This window comes from Synchiropus splendidus, chromosome 3 (genome assembly GCF_027744825.2).
Source record: "Synchiropus splendidus isolate RoL2022-P1 chromosome 3, RoL_Sspl_1.0, whole genome shotgun sequence".
Taxonomy (NCBI): domain Eukaryota; kingdom Metazoa; phylum Chordata; class Actinopteri; order Syngnathiformes; family Callionymidae; genus Synchiropus; species Synchiropus splendidus.
This window is the reverse complement of record NC_071336.1, coordinates 10010001-10034000: the sequence shown is the minus strand read 5'-3', so window position 1 is coordinate 10034000 and position 24000 is coordinate 10010001. Positions and strand designations below refer to the sequence as shown.

Below are 24000 nucleotides of genomic sequence, written 5' to 3'. Positions count from 1 at the left end.
ACATGGCTGCTCAGCATTTACCTGTAAATAATTAACCTTGTTTTTTTTTTATCTTCTTAAAAGCTCAAAGCTACTTTGTCAGTTGTTTTGAATGAAATGAACCCTGACATTGTTCTGCTAAGTCACTTCTCTCTACACATCTGCATGTATTGGCTTTGATTTTAAATTTGTAACATGGAAGCAGTCAGTGTATTTGTGATTCGAGTCAACATTTTTTTTTTTTTGCAGTGTTTAAATTATGACTGCTGACTAATGAAATGACTACTTCACAGTTCACAGTTACTTCTGATGTGGTTCTGGTTCTATCATTTGGTTCGTAGACGTTCCTGAAGATAAGTAGATGAGGTATCATGAAACAGTATTGCAGGGTTGATGAAACAGTGTCCCAATTTTCAAAAGCCACTACGTGGTAGCCACGAGAAAAAATGTGAGCTTTCATTGAATTTGGTTGTTGAAGTCCAAACGTTTTGCAGCAGAAAGTGCTGTCTGGTGGCCTCTGAAAACCAGGACTCTGTTTCATGAAACCTCATCTACTCATCACTTGAAGTTTCTTCTCTGCTCCTCCTTACCAGATGTTAGTTTAAACTGTCTTTGTGTCAGGTATCAGTGGTTAATAGTATGAACAATTTGGGTACCAGAACTGAGCCTTGAGGCACGGTTGTTGGTTGATGTAACTGACTCTTTATTTATTACAACGCCTTCATTGGATTGATCAAGCTTGCTTGAGGACATTCTAATTCAGATTTGTTAAACAATGGCGACTTGTATTTAAGAGAAACTGCTGCATCTGGCTGAAGGGCGAGGAGAATGTGAAGTGGTGGAGGCCATGCCTCCTTATAATGACGGAATTATGACTCCTCAGGTCCATCTGTCACTCAGTCATCAAACATTCCTAGTGAAGTTGTGACCTAGACGGTGTTGGCTCTGGTCAGCCTCACCATCTGGGATCAAACAGAAGGTTGTTTTGGTCGGTGTGATTAAGGGGAGCAAGTGTGAGAGGAACGATTGTTCACGATTCTTTGTGCCAATGTCAAGTTGATTGTCACTGAACAAAAGCACAGTTTTCAGTATAATGGGTTGGTTTTGGAACTTTGGCAGGAGCAATTTCATTTTCGGCATGAAATTACTGTGTTGGTTTCAAGCGTTTTTAGAACATGGAGGACAGACTACTTAGTGACATCACTTGGTACATAGCTCAAGTAGCATGTCTGATTCTATGCTGGTGTTTTAAATTCTATTTAATGGAAGCCACGAGAAATATGCAGCTAGAAGAGATTCTAACCTAATTCCTAGCATTTCCCTCTGTGCAGGTGCTTTTTTCCTTGCCAAGTGTTCGTTGCACACATCAGACCTACTGTATGTGGAATACTTGAGCAGCAAGGAAACCATTTGACAAGTTGTTGTTCTCATTTTTGTCTCATTCACCTCCTAGGGCTTCTATTCTGGACCCGGCTGAAGCACAGGTGGGGATGTTTAAAGGGTTTTGTATGCAGAGGCGCTGGCACCTTTCTGTTTCATTGCAGGAGTGTGTGCCTTATCTGCTTAATGGATTATGAGCAGGGGAACAAAAACAGAGGGAGGCAGAGTGAGAATGATTGGGCTCCCTGCAAGGGGCCGGCAAGAAACGGACAGCGGGGGGATGAATAAAACACAGCTTCTGTGCTCATTCATTCCAGGAATCAGGTGCTATTGAGAACAAGAGACATTGGAAACATCAAGTATCCAAAATGGATTGAAGCGGATGTTGTCTAGAAAGATTTCAGCCAGAAGCTGGTTGAACAATTGAATTGAATTACTTTCATTTTGTGGTATATATATATATATATATATATATATATATATATATATATATATATATATATATATATATATATATATATATATATATATATATATATATATATATATATATATATATATATATATATATATATATATATATATATATATATATATATATATATATATATATATGTATATATATATATATTGTAGTAGCCCTTAAGATATGCATCAGAATTAAAGACAAAAGAAACCCCTCCATTGAGAAACATGTTAGTGACTACTGCGACTTGATGCAATATTTTCATATGATTGCAACGAATCAGACGCGGCAACACTGCTAATGGAATTCAATTTGCTGTAGTCTCTGTCTAATAGTGTGGCTAGCAGACATTGGCGCCCCTACAGTGCTATACAGTGCTTCTCTAAGTAGAATAAAATGGATGGCGGATATTGACTGAACAGAGGTTTGTTATAATAATAGCTGGAGCCAGACTCTGTAATTAATGAATACCATATATTAAACCTGTCAGCACAGAAAATATGTAGCAGAATGAATCTGTGGATGAATAAATTCAAGTCAAGAGGAGAGGAGAGGGCATCAAACCAGGCAAGACGATTGGTTCGTTGGAGACTTTGTGAGGATGAGTTTACCAGACTTGTAGGAAAAATCAGTGACCAGCAAGTGAATTCAAGTGAGCACGGTCATTCCCACTCATTGAATCAGGGTGAAACCCCTGTGAGGCTTGAGTTCATTGTTTTTCTGACCAAATCAGTCTGCGCTGCTCAGAACAGAATCGGCAAGACTTATGCTCCTGCATTCGAGTGAGGAAGGTGAAGCTACTGTACATCAGATTCCATTTCCAATTTGCATATTGACGAACAAATTAAGAACGGACTATTCACAATTGCAACTTTTGCTTCTGGAAGTTCCCAAAGCACTGGACAAAAGTCATTAAATGTGGAACACATATCTGGAAACGCTGATAGGGCAGGACTGAAACGCACTTAAAGTGTGCAATGTCAAAGCTCATTGCTGATCAGTAGAAGCCTTGCAACTGCATGTGTCTCTGTGAGGCAACAAGTTCTGGCAAACTGAAGAAAAGGAGTGATCCATCAACATTTATTGTTTGTTTATTTTTTTTTTTCTGGAGTTTTCAGTGTGATGGTAGCTTGAACAGTATTTGCTATTGCTGAGTAGATTTTATCCATTTTTACTCCGGAAACATCAACTCACCACTCCTGAACTTGCAGCTGTTTGCAAGTGGACTTTTGTGCCCCAGAGTGACACTGATGGCTGCCATCCATGTTGCAGGTGGACACATTAGGGTTTCAACTGAGGTAAATGTTCCGCCTTCCAAAAGCATATTGCGATGCTGCGGACAGCAATGCACCACATAAAACCAAGAGAGCAGTTTTGGTTACCTCCTTTCGCTCTTTAGAAGTAATTACATCCCTTTGAATACACAGTATGTTGGACCTCAAATGATCATGGCTTCAGCCACATAAGGTGCGACTGTGTAGTAGTGACATTGACACTGAAGTAGCTCTCCCATTTATCCCCCCAACCCCTCCTTTTAGACCATCACATGGGATGGGAAACATTACACCCATGTTTACATGTGAAACATGCATGGTTGATTTTGGCATCACTCTGCTGTTCGACGCCATGAGAGGGGGAATATTTTGGCTTCAGCTGTGCCTGAAAAAAAAGCCCTGTGGAGGCGTGCTGCAGTGCCACGGCAATGTGAAGTATCATGTAGCATGTTTTTTTTGTTTTTTTTTTAATCATTGAAATGTTGGATCTGTCATGCAAACACCTGTGTAACTAAGAGAGATTAACAGGACATTTGACCAGTCCGACTGACTCCAACCAGGTGATGGGCTTTGTCATACCAGGGATTATTATTTTCCTTTTTCTTCCTTTCAGGAATTATGCTCAGATCTGACGCCTAAAAGGACACAATGACGGTTCCTGGTAGACGATTATTGTGTGTCTGGTGTGGGGAGTGGGGCTATGAGCAGGAAATACTCTCAGCCCAGTTAACATTTCCTGGTCTTCACTGATCTAACTAGTTACCTTTTGTGTCACGGAACTACTATAGCCTACTGATATTGAACTCAGAAACCACCTTCAGTTTGCCATTGTGAGTAGCAGAGGCCTGGACAGGCTTCTGATCCTGGTGCTGCGGAGCCATTCAGGTCGCACTCATCGATTGATTCTTCAGTACATTCATGGGCCTCTTCATGTCGTTGAATGATGAAGTGCCTCACCGCACTCCAAGGCTGCAACACTGAAGAGCTGTTTAGATTGAGCTGTTTGCTGAAAAAGCAGCGTGTCTTACTGCGGTTCTTTAAGGTTAAAGAGATGTTTCTGTGGGTTATTGTCCAACAATTACGGATTTCCGTTTGATGCATAAAACTCTAATTTAATTGGCTGGTAACTGAAAGGCCTGTGGATCAAGCTGTTTTTTTGGGTTTGGGCTTTCTGAAGATGATCAGTCAAAGGCTGCGGTTCGTTTCATGCAAATATGATGCAGTCCCTCAAAATTGGTAAAAAAAAAAAAAAAAATAGGAAAAGAAAATACCAGCTGTCCTTTTTATTGCAATTATTTATAGAAATCATACTTTCATAGATTCCTCTCTTTCATCTTGCTGCTTTTTTTCCTTCACTTTTGAAGTCTGCCAGCTCTCCATGTGTGGACTGACGCTGGGTGACGATCAAATTTCATTGCGTCAAATATTATTATTATTATTTTGTATGTGAGTATTTCTGTATGGTTTGTTTCCGCGACACGCTTTTGTACAGCAGCTTCTTATGTTTTTCATTTTACGTCATTTAAGTCAGTCTAGTTTTTTGGGGACAGAGATTTGGACGAATGAAGCGACTCCAGTCCGCTGTAATTGTTGAAATGAGCTTTGACTTCTGTGGACGGCTCTTGAAAATGTGTTGCCTCCGTGTGAGAACTTGAAGGGGCGGCCACTTTTTCTCGTCGATGATTTCAGTTCTGAATGTGATGATAGATTCAGCTCAAGCCTTTTCTGCCAAACAGTTCTTCTCTGTGTTCCATAAGTACTCCAGAGGAAAAAAAAGCATTTGTGAGAGCAATAGCCTTCGGGGGTTGCACCAAATGAAAATGCTTTTTTTTCTCACCCCCCACACTTCACTCAAAAAGTGTTTGCTTGTTTTCTGTTGGGATTCTCGTTCTCTCTCTCTCTCTTTCTCTTTCCTTTCCTCTCTCTCACTCTCTTCTCTCTCGTTTTTTATTTACCTTTGATTTGAACTCTGACATCCGAATCTGCCCCAGGATGTCTGTCACAAACTGCAGTCCAACGTTGTGACAATGCTTTTTTTCCTTCCCGTGCCGTTTATGACCTTCTTTTCTTCCTCTTTCTGTTCTTTTTTTCTATTTTTTCCCTTTCAAGGTCTGGCGCACCTGACGTTAAACGACCAAGGTATGGGTTCATTCCTTTTTTTTTTCTTTCTCTTTTTCTTTATGATTTTTGAACGGGGACACATGAAGCCTCTTTGACCCGAGCCCTTTGAAACTGCCGCTCTTTTCATCCCGATTCCCTCCTCGCCGTATGAACCGTTTCCTTCATGAATCCCCATCCATCCTCCCTCGCTCCTCTTTTTTCTTTATTTTCTTACACCTGTAACCTTCCCAATCCGTGCATCCATTCCTTTGTGTTTTGCTGTTACTCCCACCAAATTTGTGTCCCACACGTTTGTCCTGTCCTATGGCTAACGTCCTGGACTCTTCACCTGTGACCACCCTTTACCCCGATGACCTGATCCTGGGGCTGAAGGTAACACTTTTCTACTATCCATTCTGCTGGGTTTGAACACACGCACACACTCGCACTGGCACAAAGCTGATTGCATTGGAAATGTGTTTGTTATAAAAGTGTTGTTCACACTTCCATTTGCTCACACTTCAGGGTGAAAGTGTTGTTGAATGTGCAGAGTTTCCATCACCGCTCTGCTGACATTCCTATTGTTTGGCAGTCAGACCAGTTTAAAGGGCAGCCATTGAAGTTCTGATTAAACCTGAAATTATACACAACTGCTCTATTGCTTTATTGTCAGAGATGGAGTGGGGTCTGCTGTTAGACCGATCATGGCTACAATGTGTGATTTCATACCTGATGCTTGCTGAGCACATTTACCAGACTTGTTCCTGTAAGCGAGAATATGCTTGGCAGCTTTATTTTATTTTCAACAGCAGTTTGACAAGACTTTTTTCTTCAGCTGTCAATTTACTATGAACACAGCTCCACAACCAACAACCTCCATATATCACTGATCCTCTTTGCTTTTCTTCAACTCGTCCAATACTGGTCAGTTGTGATGTGAACATCAAAATAATCTTTAGTTATGTTTATGTATACTTTCGTCTCCTGAACAGGAACACTATACGATAATGCTTGTAGCTGTGAATGAAGGAAATATGCGCGTATATAGAAACAGTCACTAAAAATGGACCCCTATCCCTCACTTTCCTGACTTGTTTATACATGTAAAATATTCAATTCTTGTTCCGCATGATGTACACAAAATGAGCTTGCCGTCAGTTTTTATTCCGCTGAGATAAACAGTCAGGTGTAGCAACACTGAAGTGATCACTGGAGACGTCCACTATATATCCTGTGGAATGTCAGAAATGCATGAGGCTCCCATTTCTGCTGACACACCAAGCTGTTCAGAAAATTGTGTTTCAAAACAAGCACATCAGCCCCAACAGGTGCGTAGGATTTGTTTGACAACACACGTATAGAAGTTATTTTACATTTCTTTATTTCGTTGTGTAATGAAAATACACACATCTGTTTGTATGGTTACAATTTGTCATTCAGACAGTGCATTGACACTGCTTATGGAATGCAACTGGCTGTACTCTGAGTCCAAGACAGTACTCTGGCTGTACTGCGAGTCTAGTAATATGGCTAGCAGACATTGGCGCACCCCCTTTGGCTGCCTACATGGCTAAAATGGTTGGCGGATGTTGACATGAGTCTGTTGTAAGTTGTCCAGAGGTTGGTTATAATAACACCTGGACTCATACTCAGCTGTTCATGACTATTATATATTACACCAACCAGAAGAGAAAATATGAAGCGCTGCTTAAAAGAGAAGAATCAAGTTAGTCGTTGAGATTTTGTTTGCAAGACTTGTACCCAAAATGACTAGAAAGTGAATTGAAGTTGATTCAATCCATTGATTCAATCATTGATTCATCGACTCAGAGCGAAACTCATCTGAGGCTTGAATTCAGTTTTTCCCAAACATAATTTGAAATGTTGGGAGTGATTTGAGGAATAATAATAAAAAAAATAAATAAATAAAAAAAAACAAGGATACGACAGTTCCCTATGGAGCCCTGGAAGTGACATGCATGTTTATTTTTTTGGGATGTGACACGCATGACTGTATATATATATTTTTTTTGCCGAGATTGTATCTCGAGAAACGATTACTTCCTGTAACCACTATGTCTCCCATGACTTTGTAACGTCAACGTTGTTATCCGCTGTCTGCAAGTCAGAATATTGCAGACGGCAAAGTCTGTGTGTTTTTAACACTCCGATCAAGTGACTTCTACTCAAAATAATGAGTGGCATGCATGGCTTTATTTTCTTTCCCCTGAGATAATAGTTATCTCGAGATAATTTGTATAAAAATATAGTCATGCATGTTGCTTCCAGGCACTTGTAATACGAATAGCTTAGCCACATATGGTATTATTTTGAGTAGAAGGCACTTGATCAGAGTGTAAAGCGAAACAACGTTGACAAACAGTTACGAAGCCATGGGAGACAAAGTGGTCCAAAATGCTTTGCCAAGAGAGGCAGTTACGCATGCGCTGACATTTACGATTGTATCTTGATATAAAAATTATCTCGAGATAACTGTTTTCTCTCGAGAGACGCATTATGACGAGATGACAATTATCTGGAGATAATTGTTATCTCGCGCAAAAAAAATAAATAAAGTCATGCAAGCCATGTCCAAAAAAAATGAACGCATGCATGTCACTTCCAGGGCTCCGTAGTTCCCTACTGGGGTCAAGGATAATTTTTGAAGCCCATGAAAGGTGTAGCTTAATGCCCCTTTAACGGTCCACAATGTTCTTCTCGCTGCATGACCTTTAATCTGATGTCCATCTCTGCCAGGAGCCCACAGAGCAGCCAGTAGATTTTCTGACCTTTTGGACCTTCGTTCTTATCACAAGATCAATGGAGGTTGCATCCATCCTTATCCATTTTTGATGTTGATGCTGAGATATATGCTTAGAAATACACTGGACTTTGATTTGAGATGGTACATCTGTGGTGTCCAAATTGTGTACTAAGATGGTTTGACTTGGCTGAGTGTTTTGCCTGACTTTCTTTTGAACAGATGAATGAGAAGGTCAGTCATAACAAGAGTGGCTCTTATTCAGAAAATCAGGCAGTTTGTAGCTGTAAGCAATAGTATCATTTTCATTCAACTCAAATTATTTATATATGATTTATATAAGATGGTGCATCATCTGAAAATAGTTGCAATTATATGATTCTTTTATATGTTTATTTTACTTAGCTTTCTCTTGTTGACAGAGAATCACAAACACATTTTTTTTTGCACTGAGGCATGGGCTGCATCAGTTTGATGTCGCAAAAGCCACCTGAGCTTGACATTGAACATTGCATCATTTTATGTTTCAAATAAAATATTCAATTCTCAAGCCCGAGGCAGTTTCAGTTTTCAGAGTCTATCACTCAACCATTTCTTAATGAATGGCAAAAACATTATTCTTTTTGTTTTCAATGAATTTGACTTATTTATTTTTATTTATTTATTTTTTTTTGTTGTCAAAAAGTACTGATATTAAAAACAGTTGAGCCTATGTAGACAACAAAAGGAGTGACAAACATGGTTGGCCAAAGCAACAACTCTGAGGAGCAACTGATGATTTTCATGTCCCAACTGCAAAATTTGTCTAAATAAAAAAATAAAACCTAAAAATAGTAACACTTAATATTTAGTTAAGTTGAAACAGAACAAGACAAAAAAAAGGTGAATGTCATTTCCTCCCACAATCCTTAATTTTCAAGTTCAACCCTCAATCTTAGCCTCAGCCTTAGTCCATGTGTCACTGGTAATGGGACACTAAATGAAGATTCGTCCTCAGACTGTGGGGTGCAGCATTACACAAAGGCGGTGATCAGTCTGTCAATTCAGAAAAGGAAGAGGAAGATTGTCAATGGGTTGTAAAATAAAAATAAATGTCATGCAACAATGAGGAAACGAATCCGTAAAATAGGTGTATACTGTGATAATACAATGGTTTTCATGGTATTTATTCCTCCATTAACAAAGAAAATACTGGGTAGAGTTTTCCTTAATCTTAAAATATGATTAAAAAACTTTAACTTCCTGAGAGTCGGCACAGCCCTTGGACTGCACAGGCGCGCACACTTTTGAGGTTGAGAACTGAGGTTGAGGATAAAGGAAGGAATTGGAAAAGCTCTTCTGGTCGCTTACTATTCTGTGGATTGCAGGTGGGAATTCATGAAATTACTAATGAAGTTGAAAGTGAAATTTTAAACGCTAATTAAACACATTCCTTTGAAACAATTCAACCCATTACACCACGAATCCCTTTGTAAGACACATGAAAAGACTTCAAAACTAAATTCATGAGTCTAGACACTCATTGAAAACCAAGTCGCGCGTGACACACTGATCCTGGTTGATCTTGGCCGGTCATCATAACAGTTCATATATATTGCTTAACATCTTCATCTAATTCACTCTAAAGGGAAGAATCAAAAATGTTGCAATTGTTATGAATATTTTCCTCGAGACATGAGTTGTCAAATTGGCCGTGCAATGCCAAATTTAGACGCGCACAAATTAGCAGCCCATGAAAATCGGGTCCAAATTATTCCAATTAGTCACAAACACTTAAAGTTCATGTGGGGATAAATCCTCTACGTCTCTGTGTTGCGCGCACCTTGGATTTGAACCAGCGCGATGTTTACCACTTCAACTTCTCGTTTAAGCCACAATAAAAATAAAGATGAATATATTTCTCGATCCCCAGCAGACATTGACTTCCGCGAGCACATGAATCATAACTATAATCCCCTGATCTCTATTCCGTGTGCACCGTGTCTCACTGGAATATCTCCACAACCCACCATTTAACAGAGATCTGTTGCTGTAATCCATCCAAGACGGGATGAGTGTTTACTCCACAGCGAGACGAGCACACCCCAAGATAATAGAATGTACCAGAGAAATGTGAAATCTGACATTAGCACGTCTGTCAAACTCCATCATCCACCTGTGAGATACACCCGGATCCTAAAATCAGATATTTGGGCAGTAATCTCTTGTGTAGAGCTGCCTTTAAGCCTGTCCTCCTCACAAATAACCAAAAATGGAAAAATGGGGCGATAAGATACTGGGAACTAGTACCATATCTCTTTTTCCTTCATAAACTGTCTCAAAACACGTAAAGCTATGTGTATCAAAGTCATCTATTTTCAGATGTAGTACCGGCCAGGTCACAGAGAAAAAAGTTTCAGCAGAAAGTTTATAACTCCCCTGACTGAAATAGAATTTTGAACTCGCTCCCGTCCAGTGTGGACTAAACCACGAGTCCGATGTATGGAGGATGCTCATAGCATCCATATCCATATTAAGTTCTGGAAAACAAATCAATATCTGTTTTGTTGAATCAACAATGGTTTTACGCTTATCTTATACTTAAAGACTATTTTCATTGTGCTCTTCTGTTATATTTTGCAGTATCAAAGCATTTGAAAAAATGCATCTTGAAGGCATAAAAACACTTAAGTGAGATGTAAAAGGGGGTTGGAAATTCAGGCCTTTCTCAATTTCATTTTACTGCATTTTCAAGGCTGTTGGATCCCAGCTGGAGTCACTTTTAAATTTGTTGTCCTCTCTGAAATCGACCAAAAATTATTATGTAGATTGTTGTTCACTGACAGTTTCATGCTTCGGTCTGCATCCTCAATGGACTTGACGTGAACAATACCCATCCTTTTTGGTCATTATCTAATTATTGACGTACAAATCTCAATTAAAACTAAATTCACTGGAAAATAACCTCACAGTCATGACGTATTTAAACACTCTTAAAAATATCTCATCAGTATATTTTGCAATGGAAGATTTCAGAACATCGCTGCTGTCTCTTCCTGTCATTTTAAACTGAGAATTGCAGTGCGTTTATCAATTTCTTGCGGACGGTAACAATCACAGGCAGGTGTCTCGCCCGTCATATAACTGGAGCAAGAAAATCAATGTCGCTCTCCTTAAACCCACCAAGGCCGTCCTCCATGAAGGACAAACAGGCCGCTCCCGATGCCTATCTCTCTGTCAGTAAGGCTGCAAACCTCACACCAGTGGAAAATGCCCCATTTTGTGGATAAATTGTGATTGTCAAAGTGCAAAATAAAATTAAATGTACTGTATTGTCTGTGTCCTTCATGAGTGACAGCACAAGAGTAGCACTTCTAGTATGTAGTTTTTATTTATTGTTATTGTTTATTGCGACATTGGCAGGTGGTCCATTTTTATTCCGATGAATAATGAAATAATAAATCAGTTACTTGTGTATAACTGCTCAGTTAGCACCCAGTTTAGACAAATTTCATCAGTTTTGCTCTTTCAGATTAGATTTCAGATCTTATTTCATAACGCTGGGAAGTGAATGACATCAAACACTTGTGTTAATTATTAACATGATAAATAGTTGAATCCCTTGTGCAAAAACAACATAAAATAGTTACTCAAAGTTTAAAATATGAATTAAAGTTGGATGTTTAATTCTATTTGAAAGAGATGTTTAAATGGCTTCAATAAACAGCCAGCTGGAGGCTGAAGGGATTAAAAAATGCCGATCTAAGTCTTTGAATTTTCCTCTTTTCACGTCGACTCACACGTCTATTCTTTGTGATTGTTTAAGACATGTGATGTACATCCTGACATAGCTACATCTTGAGTTACCCATGGCTTAGTCCTGTTAAGGGAAGTGCTGGAGCCTCTCCCAGCAGTCACTGGACGACAGGCAGGAGGACACCCTGGACAGGACGCCAGTCCATTGCAGACCACACACACCATTCCCACACACACACACCTAGGGGCAATGTTAGAGTGTCCATTTAACCTCGTGAGCATGTCTTTGGGCTGTGGAGTATCCAGAGAAAACTGGAGCAAACTCCAACCAGAAAGATGGATTCAAACCCAGAACCTTGTCGGCACCATTGCCACCCACATGTTGACAGATTAGATTTTATGTCGCACTTCACACAGCTGGTACCAGCTGCATGTCCCTTAACTCACACCAAATCCGGTTTGTGGTGATTTTTTTTGTTGCTCTGCCGCTAATAGAATGAGTGCACATTTATCAGTTGACGGATCATGTTTTTCAGGCTCGAGACTAGAGATTTGTTGATAAAAGTAAACGATAAAAGTACAGTGCACCCGGTGAATCTCCAAATTAAAGCATGATTTGTAGATGACCACTCACACTCTACTTATGAGCACTAAAGATGGGCGCGCCGTAGAACAGTCTCTCACTTGATACTTGACATCAGTGGTGTTGTCTCTATAATACGCTGGTACACGCCATTTGTCCATTCGGAAAGGTAAAAATGTGTTAGGATGTACAGCGACAACAAGTTTTCAAAATCTTGTCCACCGCTGAGAGTGATTGAGGATGTAAAAACACACTCAGCAATGTTCAGAGATTTCAATGCTTCCACACCAGCAGTGGTGGGAAGTTCTGGGAAGGTAAAAAGTTCAAATCAAAATGAGCAACATTAAAAATATACAATAACTGATACAATGCAAGCTGATCACATGCAGTGTCAAGCAACCCTTTTCCTGGAACAGTGGTCCCTTTACATGCAAGAACACTCTTGTGATGTTACAGTTCTCACACTATTTATTGAGTTGATGACGTGTGCCGCCCCAACCACACTCAGACAGAGACCGAAACTGCTACCTGGGGACCACTACCGGATTTTTGAGTGAGTCCGAGGCCAGCCAGACAAACATTACATTTAATTTGCATGATAGCGCTTCTGCTTCCTGGTTGAATTTCACAAATAAAATCTGATGTAAATTTGTTTTTAAAAAATGAAGTAGGAGCCTGAAACTCCATACCACAGGTTTGACGTAGGAACTTTGTTGTTCTACGTACAAACCACTCCTTTGCTACTGAGGCTATTCATCTATCCTTCTGTCTTGACTTCACCTATAAATTATATGAATCCTTTTCTTGGACTGAGGTTGCAGCATTAAATACCACATTGCAATATTAACACACTTTTCCAGGCTCCAAAACAAGTGGCACCTTCACTAATGGAAATGTGTTATACGTAAACGAATGGTTGTAAACAGTCAGGGAGATTTTCTCATCGGAGTGGGTCTATATTCACTCTCTCAGACAGACTCCACTGCGCATGAGCTTGGAAACACCTGTGTGACACACGCTGAGAACTAAATGGACCAGTCTCACTGAGATTGTCTCTTGGCAGGTTTAATGTAGATCTCCTTGAAGATATTGAGGGTAAAATGAAGGGAATATCCAGACTGATCCGTATCTAACCTCGAATGTAATAGACTATGTCCAGGTCAAGATAGCCATCTCTCTCTGAGTTCACTGAGGGCGGTTTACTGAGTTAAAACAGACTAAACACTGCAGCCCACCCCACTGTCACTGGAGTTGGGGTGAGTCAAACACAAGGGTATAAAGAGGTTGGACGCAGACACACATACACACTTAAAAGTCCAGGTGAAACTCAGAGTCACATGAATATATGGTTTTGAAACATGGGAGGAAAGTGCCCTCAAACGCCCAAGGCTGAGAAATTCAAAGGTGCAAATACTGGACCTCATTATAGTTAGAATATAGATATGTAACAGTCAGTGAATACTGTGTAACAGTTTAAAAATGCACTGAATAAGTGATGAAAATCGACTGATGAAAACAAACGCGGCGATGTCCTGAACAGGCGTCGTGCTGCCTATATAATTCAACTCATCACATCAGCTGAAGACCAAGCTGCAGGGTTCAGACCGTCAGAAGAAGGTAGCGTGTTATAGGCTGGAAATTACGCTATTAACTGGACCCATCAAGATATACATGAAGGCCAGACACTGCATTAGTATTATGGCTGTCTTCTTCCATACCGGTAATATGCACCCCGCATGAGTTTGGCCTCATTTGTTGTTATGAAAAACATGGCAGGTCGTCCTATATTAATAAGATAATAAGTTTGTTTGTTATGAAATCATGATGATCTATGACTAAAATGTGTGTACCCAGAGAAATATCACATGGTAACTGATTTATTATATTGTTTATTTTTTTGACAGCACTGTAAACAAACACATTTTTTCCTTCCCATGTTCATTAAACCTAAGTGGAATCCCAACAAACTGCAGTTCAGCAACAATTGCTTCAATTACTCACATTATACATTGGTGTCGGTCAATCGGAAAAAAGCAAAAAAAACCAATGCACAACTGTACAAATACAGTCACTGACAGGCAAGGACTCATTAAAATGGCTTGATGTGCACGGACGGAACATTTTCCATGTTAAGAAGAACATGAAGCTGGGAATGAAAGATCCGAGAAGATGATGGCAATGAAGCTGTCGGCGTTTTTTTATGTATTTAGTTTTTACTTAAAGTCGATGGGAGTCGGAATTGAGGCCGCTCGAAATTAATTGCTGCAGGGTTATGCAGATATTTTTGACAAGCACTTTGTAGCTATTTTGCCTTACTGAATAAAGTTAACACGGAAGGTTTCAGCCTGCCAAAGCATACGACCCGTGTCTGTCCTCATCCATTTTCTGTCCACGTATGGTTCACTTACCTCAACAGTTTGCTCAAAATGACTTTTTCTGCAAGCCAATTTGACTGCATTGCAGCTTGGAAGAAACAACAACAATAAAACAACATGCTACATGAGAGATTTCCAATGGCCAAGAAACCTGCCGTGGAAAGATGAAGTAGGTTTTGCAGTGGGTAGATACATTTCTCAATCAGATATGACCAGACCACGATGAATAAACATGACGTTGGCTCCTCGTGTGTCTAGAACTAATGTGTCTCTAGATAGACAGCTGGCAATCTGCAAAGTATTTGGTATCCTAATTTGATTTTAAGTGTTTTTAGCGGCATAAATGAAGATCTTTGGCCAGACATGTATTATTACCATTGCCTTCATGTCGATAACTGTGACTAAAACCAATGCATCATAATCACATAAAATACTATCCTTGCTTCAAATAATACATTATTATATAATAATGAATTATTATATATTATAGCTACACATTTTTTAAAGCTTATTAGCACTGTCTGTTCCACAATGGGCAGTATAGAACAACGAAACGATTTTAGCAAACGATTTTATGAATGACAAACAACCTGCTGAAAGACTGTAAAATTAAGAATATTTTTCATAAATACCAGCATTTAAGTCATTTCACACATTTTAAGGTTGATTTGTGGGACTGCAACACCGGAGTGCATTCAGAACAAGTGTGATTGCTGCTCTCTTTTTTCTGTGCCATGCACACCTTCACTGCAGTGGAGCCTGGCATGTAGTCATAAAACTTGAATCGAGAGGATTGGGCAGTCGTTTCCTGAGCGAACAATAACCAAAGCAACCTGAGTGTTAATCTGAATGCACAACCCCACCAACCAAAGGGAAGCACAGTTAAGGCTTAAGAAGTTAAGTTAAGTTAAGACATCAGGCGGATTTTTGACAAGAAAACTGTGTGCCAGACAAATGGAGAAAAGCTAATCTTTGTATGTACTTCATTTGAAGTACTGAGATCAAGATCCTGAGGCAAGGATGGTGTTCATGTTTGACACAGTAGCCAGAAGCAGAACAACTCTCGACAAGATACTAAATAAATAATAGCTCATAATAAACAAAATGTACTGTGGAAAAACAAGCGTGACAAACTTGAACATGAAAGTCCAAAACAAACTGGAGCACATCTGGAAATCTCTAGAGACGAACGGTCATTTCCCTTCCAGGAGACTAAGTAACCTCGTTGCGAGTTCTGGTAGGGGACACGAAAGGTGACAAGCTGCCACAGGATGCGTGCTGTCGATACACAAGCAGCTTTCTCGTGTTATCCAGTAGAAATGCTCAGAAAATGTAGTCCATTGCACAGTGAAAGTGAAGTTTAGTCGCAAGAAAAAATGTGCCATTGGCTGGAAAGATAAAATATCTACACAAACAAACCAATGCATTTTCAACAATTTATGAAAAGCTACTCAAATAGTAAAAGCACAATGTTCCATTTTATCATGAAAAGGAGCACGCCTTTTGAGGAAATCAATTATTTATAGCTGGCAAGTTCATGAAACGCAGCGCAAGCTACAACATTTTCAGGAGACTCAGACGACCTAAGTCCACACTCGCGCAGGATTTGGTTACCCTTACACTGCAGCTGGCATCGATGAAAGAAGCATTGCAGCAGCTAAATATGTTCGGTCCTCCATGTGGTGGCTGGGAAAAAAGGCAAATTTAATGCTGGATATTATTTAGTTGGTTTAACAGAGGCACGTTCAGAAATACACTCAAATCTTACACCGTCATCCGGGTTCCTGCCCAGTATAACTCACCTGAGGAAAATGTGAGATGATGTTGCGTCAGATCTTGATCTTTTATGGGCAACGTAACAAAAACCACAGGAATAGCGCTATAATGTGTTTTACAGCTTTTTAAAATCATTGTCATTTGATAGTATCGGCCATAAATGTCAAAAAGAGTGAGAGTCTTCTGGGGAGGTCATCAACGTTTAATCACAAACTATTAATTGTCGGATCAGAGCAGTAAAGCTAATGCTGATTGACAGTGGTGGACTGAAGCTACTCTGTTTGACCTTGGTGGGCTCTCCAGGGTGAATCCAGGGGCAGACTTCCAGGCCCTTCCCGCCTCTTAGATTGATCAGAGACATGCTGCGTGATTCCCACACTGGTCACATCCCTGTAATTGGCAGCTTGACTCAGACATAGTGACAGAACACCATATATCCGTCGAAGCGACGCGTCCCACCAGCTGCAGCTCTGAAACCAGTATGTGTTTGTGGCTCAGTGGTCGCATTAATTCACTTAAGCAGAAGGGAAAAGCTAAGAACAATTGCACTTTCATTCACATTTTCTTATAGAAAAGATGTCTTGACTAAAACACTGACTGTTTAAAATCTTGTTTTCCCTATTTATGTTGGTTACAAGACACAACGGCAGATTGTCCCTATTTAGAAGGGAACTTAATCAAATTCGGCCCACAGGGCATTAATCTACGGTTGGAATGGTCAGAGGCTGGAAATTGGCTCCGAGTTGGGTTTTGCATGCTGTAATTAAAGCCACAGGGGGCGAAGGCGAGGGTGACATCTACTGTGGGGCGAGCCAGAGCGGTGGAAATTCTGTATTAAACGCCCATTGCAGTGCATTGAGTGAGAGCATTATTATTCCATATGTTTATTCCATGTTAACACGTGCAGTCATGCAAATTACCTCAATGACAACGCGACTGAAAAGCGATCGTGTCAACCTCTTGGATTTTCCCTGTAAAATCCCAGCGTTCCCGGCTGGCTAGATTTCTCTTTTCAGCGCTCCTCCGAGACAAATATCAGACATTGAGGGAGAACAGATGAGCATGGGGATCTGTGGAAATAGAGAAGAGGATGGAGGGAGGGAGAGCTGGAGGGGAGATGTGGGGCCATCAGGAGTGGAGTGTAACAGGGATGGAATGATAATGACCATAGAGGCTTTTGCTCACAGTGTCTGGCCCTCTCTCTCTGGTGTCACAGGGAAATATCTGCAGACAAGTACAGTAACATCTAATCTTGGCTGTCTATGGCGCCTCAGTGCGACTCATCTGCTTCTTTCCTGAGAAGAGAAGTGCTGTGGGACCTTTATGGGACCTGCAGCTCTAAACAATTACTCAAAAGGACATTAAGGAGTACACTTCCTGAATAAATAATCGCTGGTGCATAGAGCTGCCTCTCATTGCATGAGCCCTGTCTCATTGGCAGCGACTTCCTGGTCTGGGACTTTGCTTTTGTAGATCCAAGTGCAGGGTTACCACATTCTCCTCGGGGTGTTGAGTAATGAGCATTAGTATTTTATGTTGTCCTTGGATCATCAACATTAGAGTCATTCATTCTGGAGGCAGGAGCCAATCGTGATGCACCCAGTTTATGACCAGGCACTCGCAACAGACCAGTCTGACATATCAACAATAGTTAAGAGCTTATTTTCCCTCCAGTTGCTGGCAATTGAGTGCAATGCAAATAGCAACAGTCAAAGGAAGGAAGCTGAGACAGAGAGGCTTTGGATCAGACACAGATAGCTAGTTCATTGTAGTGGCAGATCCTCTGGAGGTCATCTTACATTAGTTATCATCATGTAAAGTCATACATAGAGTAATACATATCTTTTGTCGAAACAAAATGTCACTTGTCCCATTTTATTAAACAATATTAACCCCAACAATAACCCTGAAGGGTAAGTGAAGTGAAGCTGATGAATACATTTGGGATATGAGGCGAGGAAAATTCAAATCACTCATGGTTAGGTATAATGGGACTCGAGATCTTAGTAAGTGACATGTCTGAAGTTAAATTCATGATTATTATTTCATCATTATTAAGATTGTTATGACTGCCAATGCTGTTTTGGTGAGGGACTAGGTGTCTACCGACGGAGCTCCTCTGAGGCGATTGGGACTGCAGAAGTAACTTAGACCAGGGGCCATCAAAAGATTCTAAATTCATTCTCATGAAAGAAACTGCATGAGTACTAAAACATTTACCCAGCCAGTCATACACACACAGTAGTAATCTGTGATGATAAATCCCACCTGTTTGTACAAGCACATACATGGATCGGGTCCTTTGCATACATGCCTCCAATTGACCGTATACGATAGCAGCAACCCCTCTAAAAATACAAGAATGGACAATTCGCCTCATAGAAATCATGAAGAAGAAGGGGGAGAAGAATAGTTTCTATGACACAAACAGAGGTGAAAATATGGTTTGGAACATGACAAGACCAACAAAAGAACACTGGTGTGTGATAGACCGTACCAACAGGTGTTACAGTAATTATGTAAAGTAAAGTTCACTGTCAGAAATAAAAAGACATAAAATGAAATGTTCAATATCAAACTGCAAACTTCAGGAGGACATGCAACAACCCAGCATTCATTTGTGTATATTGTATAGCTGGCATCATTGGGGACACAAAGCAACGTGGCATGAAGCTGAATGGAGGGACTGTTCCTACACTCTCAGTTCCTACACTGTGCCATTGACACATCCTGTAGGTAGAATCAGAAGCTGGGTGGGGTGTTTCCTAAACATTGATTCAGACAGTTTAATCTGAATTAAATGTGAGGGTTCTTCAATAGCTCAGAAAACGGGAGGATCTGATGCCGATGGAGGCAGAGCTGCAAAATCAACCAGACTCCACCAAATGTGACAAAGATTGTGAATCTTGGGGCCACGATTCGATTTTTTGATTCAAAATGATTTTATTGATAATGACTCCTCATCTGATTTCTGACTCCCATCATCTTTGCAGACAGAATGACAATTGGAGACATCACATTTATTACATTTTAAACATTTATCTATGCTTATGGAATCATTGCAGCTGTTAACATAAACACAATAACTGCTTCAGCGGCTAAATAAAAGTGCCTCTTTACGCCTTTGCTGGCGAATGTTCTAGTCTCTTGGTAAAGCTGTGGCACAGATGTCTCAGTGAAAAACTTATTGGCGCCGCTGTCTGAAGCACGGCGGTACGTGGCTGACAGATCCAGGCCCGTGATCTGCAGGTGACCCTTGCAATTCTAGTGTCTAGCGTATCTGCTGTGTTGTCGAGGCTCTTAGTCTTGGTTTTGCAATGCTTGCACAATTTATGCGTTGTGTACAGCTTGGTGTTTCCTGGCATATGGTAGCCCAAAATGGCACTGATTTCAGCGAAGAGGGAGCTGGTTAAGGCGACTATTCTGCCATCTTTGTGTATTTTCTGGGTGTGCATACGTGCATTCCTGAATGGAACTGTGCGGTAACGTGGATGTTGTGTAGTTTCAAAATGCCAGACAGCCAGCTGATTTTAATTTTAATTTCTTAATCAATTTTGGGACCTTTTAGATGAATTCTGAATTATGGCAAATGAGAAACTGGATTTTTATATGACATTTATTTGTATATTTTTGGCACTTCCCCCAATAAAGAAATAAAGGACTGCCTGACCAACATTGCAAATGCATTGTTGTAAACAAATGAGGCGTTGAAAGACACCACCGCATGCATAAATCAAGTTCTAAATGAACTTTTAAATGTTGAATCATGTTGAGATTATTTCCCCACTTTGGATCTGAAATGCTACAGACCATCCTAAATATGAGGGGTGTCTTGTCCGATGACTAAGCTGAGATGAAGCTTCTGAAGCAGAGATGCTGCATACTTTTTTTGGATTACACTCATCTGGCGTGACAGATGCACACTCTCATCATGGTTTCTAGTTGTAGTTCCACTGTTCTACTTCCAGATTGTGTGTGGACACTTAGCTCAGCTTTGTGTATAAATGTATGCACATTCCTAAGCAAGTTCAAAAATGAGGCCCCAGATCTTCAATTTTCATATTTCCAGTATTGCCACAAGTTTCATTGTCATCCTCCAGAACAGGGTTCAGTCAGTCAGTCAGTCAGTCATAAATAAATAAATAAAAGAAAAGGTGCTGAAAAAGATTTTGTGTTCTTGAATTGGTTCTGAATGTGACCTTTTTACATGGGCAAATATTGTTGAGCGATCCCCTCTCAATGAATATTTTTCCAAATTAAATATTTCCTTTCATTTCATGAGTACAAAAAACTCTCTGGTCAAAAAAATCTCCATTCAAAATAGCTTAACATTTTCAAATAGTTCTATGTACAAAGTGAATAATGTCTGCTCAGCTTCTCTTGAAAACTGTTTGAGGGGGAAAGCCCAATAAAATGTTCTTGCTGCATGACTGGTAATGAGCAAAAATAATCACTCTCGCTCACATTTCCTCCTCCTCCGTCCTGGAGAAAATTATATTTCCGCATTTAGTAAATAAAAGAAAAGAAGGGGAGCTAATCTCTTTGGTGGGGGAACGGGGTAGACTAATAGAACATGATGACATGTGTATTAGAAAATGCAATAATTGAATAAGAGGATTTAGAGCCGAGAGAGAGAGAGAGAGACAGAGAGAGAGAGAGAGAGAGAGAGAGGGAGCAGGATGATGATACAGGAAGAACAGTGGACAACAGAGGAAAGTTCAGATCAGTCAAACAAGCGACTTCAAGCATCTCAAGCTGGCGCTTTAGCAGCCAATATGGTTTTCGTCTAGCAAACACTGAAGAAAAAACTTTTAAATATTAATGCTATGTGTTGAAGGGATCATCTCAGCATTGTGGACATTTTGTCTCACACTTCTCCCTCAGACTTTCCCCAAGGATCATAATAGTTGCCCTGAAATGAAACATACATACAGTGTTGGAAACTAGTTTTCACACACCCCATATCCATTCTATAGTACTGAACAGGGATTTGATGATGTGATGGTTTGTTTAGTTTTGAACACATTTCATGTTATTTGTTGAGAACTCACACATTAAAAGTGTCAAGAACTTGACAGGCCTTTTTTTTTTATCCAATATATACAACTTAAATCACTTGTATTTCTTGCGGTCACGGACCGGAGTTCCTGTGCACACTGCGTGTCAGTTCTCGGATCATGAGATGAAATGATATAGTGATCAATGTATTGTTTTACCTTGAGGAGTTTCTGTATTTTTAGTTATTAATGTGTAGGGCTTGTTTAAGGTTTGCTCTATGATAATAGCAATAGTGTCACAACAGTGTACTGTGTACTGTACTGCACAGACATGCAGTCACCCGATTAGTTTCCTTTGAAGATTCTTCATGCTTATTGTGACGCCCAGTATGAGGTGGAAATCTCCACTTTAGTTTGGGAATTTGGTGGGATTTTGCAATGGGATCTGGCAAAGGGGAACTCACTGAGTCAACAGCTAGCTATGGGTGTCTCTCCACGGTGAAAAGTGGATGCCAGAAAGACATCCTGCACAGGATAAGCAGAGTTTGGCAAATCTATAATGTACCCCTTTTAAATCAGCTCACACAAATCACAGTGAAATCCACAGCTATGCGCAGTAATAGGTTGAACATTCTGTGTAAAATGTTTCATCGGTTTTCATTTAGAATATAAGGCATTTGGAGAATGAAAAGAAATAAGGGCTCTTTCTTTCACGGCTGATTCTGCGGCAGCACCATTTGGTATCTGCCAGCTGGACTTTCTCTGTCTTTCTTAAATTCCCACTCAGGGCCCCCAGGGGTTAACTCATGGGCTTTGTGTGGCCCCCAGGCTGCCAAGTGAATAGACCTGGCCTGACAAAATGAGAGCTTGGTGAAATGGCAGACGCTTCGACCCATCAGTCAATTTCCTTTCCATCCTCTTATTTATTCTCATGAGTCATGAAGGAGAGAATACAATACCAGACACAAGCTGTTCAAATATATATTTTTTTTCTCAAAGACTGCCGGGCTTTCTTTTATAATGATGTAGAGATATGAGGTTGAAATAATGTAAGGAGCCAGTTTAATGTACTAAAATCAAAATCACCTTCAGAGAAAGTAAACTGGAACCCACCTCTCTCAAAAATACTTTTTGAAGTCTGTGAACCTTTTTTGAACATGACCACTTCAGGCACAGTGCGGCACACACAAACATAATCTGTCCCAATGTAAAAGTAATTCTGGTCATGAAAATTAAATAAGTAAATAGCCACTTGAGTTTCTTCTATTTAATCAGATCCAAAGCTCACTCTTGGGCACAAAAGTACGCTACAAAATAGTCGGTCTTTGATGCATTGGGAGTGAGAAACTGCATTTGATTCAACATTATCAACAAAAAAAATCACCTGATGAGATGTTACGACTTGGTGCTGCCTCCAATCTGTTAGCATCTGTTAGCAAGTATTTCTTGTGTGATACCTTGCTCTTTTTTTTAGAATATCTAGTGATGAGTAATGCTCCTTGATTTACCTGCGATTTGTATGCGAAATGAGAGACTCTCCATTATTGAAGAGAAGCCTTTCACCAAAAAGTTTCAATTGTTGCTGCTTCAACAGCAAAGTATGACACGGACAGCAATAAGCATTATTCAATATACATCATGATTCAAAACAGGAACCACTTCCGTTTATCTCGGGGATCTTCACACTGTTCCGCGAAGGACCGCAGTCGGTGCACATTTTTGTTCCAACCAATCCAGAGGACACCTTTTCACCAATCAGGCGATGGTCTGTCTGGTGCAGCTTGTTTCAGCTGTAACTTCATCAGTTAAACTGTGTGTGCTTGATGGGTCAGAACAAAGAACTGTGCCACAGTTTGGACACCACACTTTGGTTTATCACATCCATTCCACATTAATGATGCTTTTTTTTCTGTGGAAGTCAAACGTTGTTTGAGCTGCTGTGAATTCACCATTTTCACGCAATGCACAACAATTGGTCCTCCTGCTAATTTTGAGAATTCACGGGGCAGCGAGTGGTTTTGTGCTCGCTGGAGCGTGCAACTGAGGCAATGAGGCGAGCGGAATATCATTAAAGGCCCTTGTTTGAAACTGTGATCCACAGAGCCGGTAGATGAGGGCGGGGGTGTGGGGCGGCATTTGTTTAAGGTGCTCTGATCAAGTGCAGAACAAATGGCCTTAGTGACAGTGAGTGAATATATTAAATTACACAAGATCAAAACAGGGAGTTGACTTGTCTTGATACACCCAGGGGGAGTGAGACGCTGAGCATTGGAAGAATCATTGCCATTGATGAGAAAGCTCTCTTAAACCACTGTTGCAAAATGCCTCCTGAAAAACAATACATTCATTGATCTTTTTGTGCTCAGACGTTTAAGGCAATGGCAGTGAGAAGAGCACTCTGCAACAGTGAAATTAAACAATATTTCCAGCAGGGACTAAGAATGAGCTCATCCCCCTTTGCACATCCAAAAACGTGCTTGCACATTTTAACATACTGTAGGGCATAACCACAGATTGCAAAAGATAAGATTCCAAAATGTGTGTTAGAGAAGACACATTTATTTATATAAGTGA

General features: G+C 40.2%; 1 protein-coding gene across 15 annotated transcripts in view; it reads left to right on the top strand.

Annotated features, from left to right (window-relative positions):
• nrxn2b (neurexin 2b) overlaps positions 1-24000 on the top strand; it is a 633241-nt gene that overhangs the window by 172343 nt on the left and 436898 nt on the right. For 13 of the 15 annotated variants that reach the window (XM_053860769.1, XM_053860768.1, XM_053860772.1 and 10 more), the window contains one exon: positions 5209-5238. The exons of the other annotated variants lie outside the window; for them this stretch is intronic. In XM_053860769.1, the coding sequence (XP_053716744.1) occupies positions 5209-5238 (30 nt within the window). The remainder of the gene's footprint in view (positions 1-5208; positions 5239-24000) is intronic. 15 annotated transcript variants of the gene reach the window in all.